The sequence below is a fragment of the Corylus avellana genome, chromosome ca6 (assembly GCF_901000735.1).
Source record: "Corylus avellana chromosome ca6, CavTom2PMs-1.0".
Classification (NCBI taxonomy): domain Eukaryota; kingdom Viridiplantae; phylum Streptophyta; class Magnoliopsida; order Fagales; family Betulaceae; genus Corylus; species Corylus avellana.
Window position 1 is genome coordinate 10,460,995 of NC_081546.1, and position 11,647 is coordinate 10,472,641.

Genomic DNA, 11,647 nt, shown 5'->3' on the forward strand with positions numbered 1-11,647 from the left:
TGCCTATGATTTTTGCAGAGCTTTATACTTTGTGTGTAAGAGCTTTTTGCTTTGCTATATACGAGCTTTATGCTTGTAATCTTTAATCAATGAAATTCTCAGATTTCCATTCAAATAAATAAATTAATAAAGTCTTCAACTAATAACTTTACAATATATATATAACTTTTTACCATATTAGAGCCTTAATATATATATATTAAGGCTCTAATATGGTAAAAAGTTAATAAATAGTATCTAGTTAAGGCTCCTGTCAATAATTATACAATAGAGATTCTATCTAATTTTTTTTTTAAGGTTATAATGTGCCCCTAATTATGGTAATAGTAATTACTGATTGAAAGTTATTATCCACATTTATGGAAAGTCTCAACATCCATAAATAATAAATTTTTAGAAAGTCCATTATGTGTTCTTTTCTTGAAAGTTCAATTTTTACATTCATGAAAGTCCAATTTTCTCCAATGTTCATTTGAATTAGAAGAATATGGAAAGTTTTCAACATACATAAAACTCCAACTGTGTCGGCCAATTTTTTTTTTTCTTTTCGCATCGTATTCCACTATCATTTACTCTTTATAGCTTTCCATTTTTCTCAACAACTTTTTTTCTTTTAAGTCTTATTATTTTAGGTTCTTAATTATGTAATAAGTCATTTTATATGTAATAAGTAATAATAAATAAATAAAAAGGTTTTAAGCGAAATTTTACAAATAAAAGAAAGTGTTAAATTTTATAAAAATATTTCATTCTTTCTAAATGCATGTATTGCTTATAAACTTATCGCCCCAAATTCTATCCAGGCCTTGTTAGTCAACTTTGGATATGATGTGCGCTGCGTAGTTCAACCGAACTAAACGACAAAAAACATAAATAAATAAATGCATTATGAAGTAGAAGTCACTAAATCGAATATCTCTTCCCCTATTTTCAAAAAAAAAAAAAAAAGAGCACAATTTAATTTGCTAAAAAAAATAGCCGTCCCAAAAGATTTAGAAAAAATATTATTAATTGTACCACAGATATTTTTACAGATGAAAATTAGCTCAGCAAGGGAATACAATCCCCTTGGCGATATCCTAAATTCTGTCAAGTTTGATAAAGTTAAAATGTCCCATCTGAAAATGGTACAATAGAATCCGAGATTTCTGCAAATAATGAAACCCCAGAAAAAGAATTCCCAACTCAATCTTTTCCTTTTGATGGTGGGATCATGAAAAAAATATGAACTTATAAAGAAAAAAAGGACCTAAAGTCTTACAAATTGCCACCCATTATTTCTACTCTCCTAGCTCCATTTCCATCCTCATTGCAAAGAGGTAGTTCATGCTTCAATTTATTCATTTCAGCCGAAACCACCTTATGAGCATGCTCCACTGGGCATGGCATTATTTCCTTTTGGTGTGTGTAACCGTTGCCACAAACTTCGATATCGTCTGCAACAGACGGTGTTATCTCGACGTCCATATCTTCTGAATCTTCTCTTACAGATTTACTATCTACTGAAACAGACGAATCCATATCAGAAAGAAATATGTTCATATCTTCCAGATCTTCTCTTCCAGCCTCAGAATTAAATGCCACAGAAGAATCTTTCTTGTAGCTAGAAAACCCATTTGAAAGTAGCGAATTTGATGCAGAATTGACCATATTTATACCCCCTTGATCTTCTCTGAAAGCTTCAATACTACTTCCAGAAGATGACTCGGTCTTACAGATGGAAACTTCCATGGAAACAGATGAACTTGGCTTGACACTAACCACATCCATATCCTCAAGACATTCTTCTGGAACTACAGGGTTAATTCCAGTGGATGACTCTTCCTCACAGCCAGAAACCTTCGGGCATGGACTACTATCAGCTAGTATGGTGAAACCGTTAATGTGCTTCTTAGACTCGGCAGTTGTGGAGCAACCGACTTGCTCTTTTGGGCAAGGCGCTGCTACTTTCACTTGCATCATTTGCTGCTGCTCCTTCCCTGAAGGTTCGTCAGTTCTAAGACTCGATGGTCTAGCACAAATCCTGCTCATCCAAAGGCAAACAGGATCATTTAGAGTGTGCATCAGAACAATAGTGTATTTGAATTGCCCCGAGGCATACTCAAAAGCAAACATTCATGATTGCATCTACAGGGAAAGCACATACACATTCAAGCATGCGTACGGCAGCATATTTTTTTGATAAATACATATGTCAGCATATATGCAGATTGCGAAAAGGAGGACAATCTGAAGATGCAAGAAATTAACAACCAATGCAACTTAACCCAAAACTTAACTCTCAAGGCCGCCCAACTAAAATGCCCATATATAAAATTGCGTAAAATGTAATGTCAATAAAATAAGAGAAGAAAAGAAAAGAAAAAGAGAGTGGATATTGGGGCACACACATACACATAAACGCACGAGTACCTGCAATATAAAAGCATATATGCTCCCTGAGAAAGTACCTCTTCTAATTCAGCACTTGTAACCTGAGAAAAGTTGCAGAAGATATAAGAAATGAGACTTTTCAAGCAAATTATTTATGATAGATAAAAACATGTGCATTTTTCATCATCCGACATCCATGCCTACTTGAATGCTGCAGGGAGACGCACAAATTGGTTTCCTAAGTTGGTTATAAGACTTCTACTGTGGGACCAATGTTTCATCAAGACAACTTATAAGTTGCAGATCCAATCTTTTATAACCAATCGTTTTGCTACTGATTCATTACATGTGTACAGTGGCCTCGCAAGACATGGGATCACATACAAACCCTTTTTTAGTATAAAAATAACAAGTTCTACACCAGATGTCAGTGGCACTGGTACAGTCAACTCCTAAACTAGCTGTTATTGAACAAGCAAGAGCATGGAAACAAAACATGTAATCTCAATTTACGTTTTAGGAATAAAGAAGACCAACTCTTACACTGTGTCTGATTGAGTAAATCTGTGCACATAAACATGCATGATACACATGTAAGAAAGAGAAGAAGACTAAGAGAGATAGAACTACCTTGCAATCATCAATCCTGTACCAGTTTCCACGGAAATCCTTGGTATAGCAGATGTAATGACCATAATAGGATGCATTCAACATATCCACATGGACTACAACCGCATAAAGTTTGTACAAGTCTGTACCATCTCCAGCTTCACTCATGTAAGGGCTAAGATTCAAAGTCTCAGGAAAAGTAACTCTCTTATTCAGTTTCCCAAACCTCCCGCTCTGTAAACATTTTCCAGCAGATATGAGAAATCAAAAGAAAACCCAAAGACAAACCAAAATCTGAGTGACATTGGAGAATTTGATCCAGAAAAACAAATCAAATTATACCAAACTTTTAAATGTGAAATCACATTTAACACATTAAGAGTGTTTAACAAAAATATCAAATAGAACATGCAAAATCAGTATAGCTCAGACCTGAAATCTTTTTAAGGCAATTGTAAGAATATTGGGAGCTTTTTTAACAGTTAGCTGCTTCCATGCCTCAACATAGTCATTGCAGCTGCAAAAACCAGAAATATATAATTTCTAACATGAGATCATATGCTGACGCTCACAATGCACATAATTTAGAAGCAAAACATCAGTAAATTAAATATAAGCAATATCAAACTAATTACCACCATATAAAACTAATTACCACCATATATGACTAGCTCCATATGAGATGACAGAACATACAAAGAACCTTTAATGTTCAAAAAGGCTTTCTTGCATGCAAGGCAAATTCAAGAGAAACACAAGAGTTAATGAAATTCAAAATTAGAGATTGCTTCAATCAAGAGACATAAATTTCCCTTCCCCCCATTCTTTTGTAGCTTGTTCTTCAAACTTTTCAACCACAAAGGCCAAATTAGGAATATCTCAACCATCACCCTGCCCAAAAGTATTTCATCATCCTCTCCGACCATCAAATAAACCATACTCTTAAAACCCCAGATAATGCCAAACAGGGGCTCCAATAAAAATAATAAAGATAAAAAGTTTGGTTTTACTTCTTTAAAAGGATGACCAAAACAAGAGAGACACCTTGTTTTGGTCATCCTTGAATTTGCGATTACTTATCAAAAAAAGAAGGATGACCAAAACAATGATCACAAAAGAGAAAACGATAAACTCTTATTAACGTCAAGAGAGAAAAGAATCACTAAAACAGATATTCATCCCACAAGAACCAACAACACAGCATGTATGCAGAATTATAATTTTTTTTTGTTTTTTTTTTCATTCTTTCATTGAACCTGATCAAAAAAGAGAAGCAGTCATACCCATCACATTTATACATATTTTCTCCATGAAGGCATTCCTTGACTGTGAACTGGTCTAGGCATTCCTCCAATGATGCAGCATCCCCATGAATTTCCACGGTCAAATCCATCATATTTTCATACTGATTTGAGATATTATTGCATTCTGTACATATCACCTGGAAAAAAATTAAGAATAAAACAAATTCAATACCTCAAAAGGGCACTAATAAAAAAAAAAGAAAAAGAAAAAGAGAATGGGTATTGTCATCAGATGTACAGTTGCACAAGCACAGCAAACTATCAAATGAGTTTAATTGCCCAATAAAGAATAAAATATTTTTAGAATCGAAACCGTAACTCAGAAAGCCCTATTTTATCAAACTCTATCCTTGTGTAACTAGAGCTATATCGTTGGCCAAATTGTGAGAATTGTGACTATGTTAATTTTAAAGAATATCAATAAACACAAGAAAGGAAAAGTGATAACATAATCAGGTTGAACGGAGGAATGGAAGTATAGACATTATGAAACCTTCATCCCCACTAAAAGAATTTGAAAATTCATGTACATGACAAATATGACAAGTATTACAAGTTACTTTCTACGTCAGCAGCAAGCCACCAAAGAAAGTGAGATAAGTTAGGCTCAAAAACTAGACACAACTACAGATTATACAACAAAGCTCGCTCAGAACACCATCATCTCTTCATCTGCGGTCCAAAAATGTTCAACATATTAAAAAGAAGAAGAAGACTGGCAATTTGATCTCTAACAGTCTAACCCCTAGATTATAAGCAGAAGTAACAGGAATTTTCTTCAATCATTGAGTTCAGCCTAAGAATATGCATAACCTGAGATTGGAGGTAACCACCAAATATATGTTGGATAAGGGTTGTCTCTTGGGAGCTAGGATCGACGGCTTTTTCTCCACCAAATTCATCAAGGCAGACAGATTGCATTGTATCGATGGCAAACCTACAAGCACGACAATATACTTCATGAAACTGAACTAAACTTATATCAAATACCATTAGAGTCCACTATGTTCATATTCAACAGGACTGGGGACAACTTGCTAAAATAAACAAATAACATGAATTCGATGTGAATAACACAAACCTCATGAACTCATGAGCATCCTCCTGCCTCCCATAACCAAGATTACCACCAATATTAGGTAAGCGAGAGAGAATGCTTATGGGAGAAAAGGCTTGCAAACTTTGGTTTGTTCTTTCAACATGGGTTTGAAACTCACATAGGAAGCACCAATCATTACGATTGCCTGGAACAAAAAAATCAGCAGTTATAAGAGTGAGAAATAGCTTAAGCACTAATAATTCCTCCCCCCGCATGGGGGGAGGGGTGGGGGGCTTGGTGGTGTCTGGTCATGAATTTACATTCTCTCCGATGGCCTTTCTCCAACAAGTAAGCAACAAGTGGCCGTGTGAATGCAAGACATTGTAGAACAACATTGGCAAAGCAACTGCACAAGAAAAAAAGATTTGGAAAAGAGAATCAACATTATTGAGCCCCATATACATGCATGTGTGTATGTGTGTTTTATATGAGGAGAAGGGTTTGCACAAGTGCAATATGTCTATGTTTTAAGCATCCAAATGATAATATTGTACCAAAGCATAAATATGATATTCACACATGCAAACCTGTTTCCACAATTTAGAAGTCCACAAGGACGAAATCCTGGTTTGTCCCAATTAAAATATTTCACAAATTCCTCATACGGGAAAAGAATCTGCAAAAATACAAGCGCAGGTTACAGGTATTTCAATGCATGAACTACCAAAATAGTTCAAGCATCACTTATATTACAAAATCAAAAGTGAAAAAAATAAAATAGACACAATTACCTTTTTTGGCTGCTTAATAAACTTAGAGCTTCCACGAGTGGGAACCAGTGCAACTGCTGAAAAACTTTTAACCCCAACACCAGAAGCTGTGTGTCCAGAGTTGGCTATTGCAGTTGAATTTACCCCAGATGGCTGAAAATTCTTGCATTTTGTCTTATGCCCAGATTTCCAGTGTGCTTCTTGACATTTTTCCGAGCTGGAAAAAAAAGTAAAAAAAAAAATTAATATTACCGCATGATAATGTTTTCTGTACCTAACTACACCTCATAAGCATGCACAGTCACCCACTACTGATGAAACTCCATAAACGGTAAAACAATAACTAGATAATAATAATAAAAAATAATGCCACAAAAGAAAAACATAAGCATGAACTCACCGACCAAAGACAAAACTCATTAAAAAACTTAATGCAGTGAAAAAACAATAGAATAAAGCAGAAGGTTAATACATACCACTACTACAATAAAGAATAAGGGGAAAAAATAACAGACAAGGGTTGTTTGTTACATAGACAAAAGAGTTATTTCCTCATGCAACAAATTATCAGCAAGAGGTACATCTGAGCTTGTATTTCTCAAGGTAGTTGCTTGGATTTTACTGTAGTCCACATGGAAAAGGAAGCAAATCTCCTTTGCTCCAAGAACAAATATTTTCACCCAAATGATAAGAAAACTAAAAATTTATAACTTGTATCTAGAAGTTCTTATCATCCAAATTTAGATGCAGCCTACCAATCATATAGCAATGTTGTAGAATGAATCAAATGAATCTGCTAACATCATCCGCTAGCATGCCAAAAAAGACGGTTAATTTAACAAATTAATTCTCTGGTTCACAGAACTACTAATTAAATCAAATTTAAATGCTGTAACAATCCCACGGAAATAATATCTTGACATGAAGATAATCTGTCAAGAGATTGTGCAACACTGCCTGCCTGAACAGAACTCAGTGCTAGTTGGCACTACATCATCCACTGGCTTGAAGGATTGGTTGTCCTACTAATGTTTACTATGGTTGGAAAATGGAGTATCATTATAGTAACATGGACAACAACCATTTACACATCTGTTCTTTTATTAAACATGAGATGAAACTTCAAAGACAAACTTCCTAAAAATAAATTCATGTCACATCATAAATAAGGCGCATAGGGGCGCAACCATAGTACACAGGGAGTATACAAGAAAACCCCTAAGATAAAGAAAAAGAACATAAAGTCAAAAAATGTGCAAAAGTATAACCAAATAACCTATGATGTGCCGGTATCCAAATATGTAATGTGTTCATCACAGTCTTCTGCAACCCTGTCACTGATGTCTCTACATCTTCAAAGTATCGAGCATTTCTCTCACACTAAAGACACCACATTAAACACATCAGAACCAGCCTCAATACTTCCTTTACGGTAACACACCAAACCGTATCACCTCAACTGTTCATCAAATCTATGACCCGCATAACCTACTCTACACCAAACAATTTAAGAATATAACTCCATAGGTCTCTCGCAACTTCACAATGAAGCAAATAAGTGGTCAATCAATTCCCCCCTCTTCTTCCACATGCAACACCACTCAACCACCACAATATTCCTCTTTCTCAAATTATCAAGCATCAAAATTTTCCTTAAAGCTATTGTCCACACAAAAACGCCACCCTAGAAAGAGCTTTTACTCTCCAAATACTCCTCCATGGGAAAGAAGGACCATCCGGACTAGTTAACACTTTATAGAACGACTTCAAACTGACCCTTTTTGGAAGGGCTCCAACCTAATCTATCCTCCTCTCCATGTCTTAACTGGACAAAATACAGCCTCTCAAAGAAAGAAAGTATCATCTCCATCTGCCAATCCTAAACAGGTTGAGTAAAAATAATAGTCCAATGGAGATTCCCATCTTGCAGATGCATATTTTCCGCCACCCACGCATCTTTGCTCCAAGCAATACTAAACAAATCCAGATAAGATATCTTCAACAGTTGATCTCCATACCAAATATCATGCCAGTTATTGGAATTAGAAATTGACAAAAAACAATGAAAATTTGCCGAAGCACTTGCCATAAATCAGGGGTTCAGGATTGTACATCTCATTGTAAGCTTTTTCACAATATATATCAAACATCAATTATTTTTGTCATGTAAATAGTTCCCGGTTCCACCAGTATATATATTGAACTTCTATAATCTTTAGCATGTAAATAATTCCTGCTCCACACATTTAAAAACTTTCCTTTAGCATGTAAGATTTACAGTTGCTATAAATTTTGATAAGTATGGAAGTGTTGCTATAAATGGAACTCTTATTGGGTACTTTGAAGGAAGAAGGGGATCCATTATCCCCTTATCTTTTTGTGATAGCAATGGAAGTGTTGTCGAAATTAATGGAAGAGGCTGCCATGGATGATAAATCTTTCAATTTTCATCCTAGATGTTTGAAGCTTCATCTTAGTCATTTATGTTTTGCTGAGAATTTTTATTCTCAGCTGCAAATTCAAAATCTGTCAAGACCATCAAGAAAGTGCTTCAAGAGTTTTCTTTTATCCAAAAAAAAAAAAAAAAAGTGCTTCAAGGGTTTTCTGATCTGTCGGGGTTGTGTGCAAATCCAAACAAAAGCTCACTCTGCTGTACAGGGTTCCTCAACTGGTTAAGGAGCAACTTACTGATTGTTTGCAAGTTAAAGAAGGTAAACTGCCAGTTAGATATTTGGGAGTCCCTTTGATCTTGAAGAAGCTTAATGCAGCAGATTGCACTTTATTAATCGAATAAATCACAGCTAAAATTAATTATTGGCTATCAAAAAAGTTGTCATTTGCAGGGACATTACAACTCCTCTCATCTGTATTGTATAGTATATAGGTTTATTGGTCTATTATCTTTATCCTTTCTAAAAATATCATTAGATCAATAGAACAGAAATGCAATAGATTCCTATGGTCTGGAAAATAGACTGATACTGCTAGAGTTAAAGTGGCATGGGAAGTGATTTGTGTTCCTAAAAAGGAAGGAGGTTTGAGGCTTAAAATGATTGAAGAATGGAACAAGGCAGCCATCATGAGACACAAATGGAATATGTTTGCTAATGTTGGTTCTTTATGGGTGGATTGGGTGAAGGAAAACTTGTTAAAGGGTAGAAATTTCTGGCAAGCAAAAATTCCTCAGAACTGCTTTTGGAGTTGAAGGAAAATATTGGGTTAGTTTGATAATACTTTTTAGAGGGCGCCTTTTGTTTTTGTGACATAAAGCTAAAAATGGTTTTGAGTGTTTTGTGTTTGATGTTGCTTGTCAATGCTTTTTTGATAAAAATCAAAAAACTTCTCCAAGACATATTATCAAATGAGGCCATTAAAAAATCGTGACACTGCCAAGAATTTCATCAAATTTGCTGTAGGAGATGGAAAAAGTATCCATTTGAGGTTAGATTGGCAGTATCCTGATGGAACTCTCTATACAAAATACAGGCACAGGGTTGTGTATGATGCTGGCAGTAAGGTGGAAGCAAAACTGGTAAGTGCCTTAAAAGATAAAGAATGGAAATGACAGGCAGCGAGATCAGATACGCTAGTTAGAATCCAAAGTAAACTGCCAATGGTGAAAATAGGATCTGCAGATCAGCCTATTTGGGTCATTTCTAAAACAGGAACCTATTCTAGCTTAGAAACTTGGAATGCCATTCAAACCAAGCTTCCAAAAGTTAACTGGTGGAGATTAATTTGGTTTCCCATTACAATTCCCAGACACGCATTCATCTTGTGGCTGGTAGTAAGCAATAGTTTGTCTACAGGAGAGAGGTTGCTGAATTGGAGCTTCAAGGGAAATGTCTACAGGAGAGAGGTTGCTGGAATAGTGTGTTTTTCTGCAGAAGCGGTATAGTGGGAAGAGATCATATGTTTTTTCAATGTAGATTTAGTACAAGGATATGGAGGGAGGCTTTGAAAAGGTGCTTAGTAAATGATGTACAGAATGGGAGGAAATTACGATGTGGGGTTTAAAATATATTTGAAAAGCAATAACATGAAGGCAACAATATGCAAATTGGTATGTGGGGTTTAAAAGGGAGATTCAAAAAGAAAAATGAGAATTTAGAGAAATGCTGCGGCTGGGGATTACAAGGTAAAAATTCTCTCAAAATAGGAGAATTAGAGTGGCTTTGGTTGCTGGAATAGTGTTTTGGTTATTGCATAGAGTAGGAATAGGTGTGGCGTGTTTTGTAAGCAGATGTTGCGTAGCATGTGTTCCAGCTTATCTGGAGAGTTTGTACTGTGTTTTCTCTTTGGTAAAATTTCTTATTCATCTAAAAAAAAAAAGATCTCAGCCTAATCTAATCACTAAAATAGCGCACACCACCATTCAAGTGTTTCACTAGAAACCAAGAAACGATTGAAATTTAGAAACAACATGATCATCGCCAACCAAAATTGCCATAATCACAACAAGAAATAGAAAAAGAAATTGGCATAATCAAGAACCAAATGCATTTACAAAACTGACAATGATCACAAACAAAAAAAGATAATTGCTCCCCAAGAAAACAATTAAATTTAGTGGGGGGGAGGAAATCACCAGTAGCGAACGGCCTTGCAGCGCGAGCACTTCTTGGAGCCGGGATTGTTGCAGTTGGCGCAGACGGTGTGGTCGTCGGTGAGAACGCCGGGCATTGGGGCGCGATGAGAAGGCTCTCCTCCTCCTGCTTCGAAATTGGCGTCGACCTCAAAGTACTTGGAGGCCGTGTTCTTCACCAGATGGAGCAATCCCACGGCAATCACGAAAACCGTCAAAAGCAGCTGAAGGAACCAATTCTGGTCCAGAGGCACTGCAGAGCCAAGCATCTACGCCGATGCCTCTTCGATCCTAGGGTTTTTCATCGATCACAACAAGCACTCTCTCTTTGAATAATTCTTCGAATTTTTTCCTTCAAATTTCTTGGTGAAATGGATTTTGTAGGAGAGATTTGGAAGAAGAAGAAGACGCAGCCAAAAAGGATCTTTTACGCTCAATAGGCTTCGCCCTATCCTCTCTCTCCACTTTCTCTTTCCAAAGTTGGTTTTATATGAGAGAGAGAGAGAGAGAGAAGTAGCTTCGCTTTTGGTCTTTTCCCTGGAGTACTGTGATACCGTCCCTTTGTTGAGGCTTTCTTGTATGGAAAGAGAGAGTGCTAGTAGGTGTCTTCTTTGATGATGGAAGCCGTTTGATCTTCTCACGTGCTGTGACAAAAGTTGCCATCACTGCCTATCAGAAGAAGGGAATGATAATTAATGCAAGATTACGGTTCTTCAATGCTATTTACTAATTGCAACATCACTGTTATACAATCATTAATGAGTTGGTATTCAAAATTAATTTTTGATTAGCAAGGGCTTTCCAGAATATTTCAGTAAACTTGTTGTATGAAAGTTTTATAATACTTTACTAAATAGCGTTTTTTTTATAAAAAAAAAAAGATTATAGAGTAACGTTATTCTTTATACATTATTTTTATGTTGATATGACGTGTTTTAAGTGATTTTTTTTTTTAATGACTAACATG

The 11,647-nt window shown here is 35.8% G+C and overlaps 1 protein-coding gene across 1 annotated transcript; it reads right to left on the minus strand.

Moving 5' to 3' along the window:
- Positions 1–975: 975 nt before the first annotated feature.
- LOC132184310 (ubiquitin carboxyl-terminal hydrolase 18-like) lies at positions 976–11,238 on the minus strand. Its single transcript, XM_059597892.1, has 11 exons — positions 10,684–11,238; positions 6,117–6,312; positions 5,913–6,001; positions 5,646–5,731; positions 5,368–5,530; positions 5,100–5,223; positions 4,266–4,423; positions 3,415–3,499; positions 3,004–3,216; positions 2,413–2,474; positions 976–2,023 (listed from the first exon to the last, which is right to left on the minus strand). The coding sequence occupies exons 1-11, from the start codon at positions 10,947–10,949 to the stop codon at positions 1,258–1,260; spliced, it is 2,208 nt and encodes a 735-aa protein (XP_059453875.1). The 5' UTR covers positions 10,950–11,238; the 3' UTR covers positions 976–1,257.
- Between the last annotated feature and the right edge of the window lie 409 nt (positions 11,239–11,647).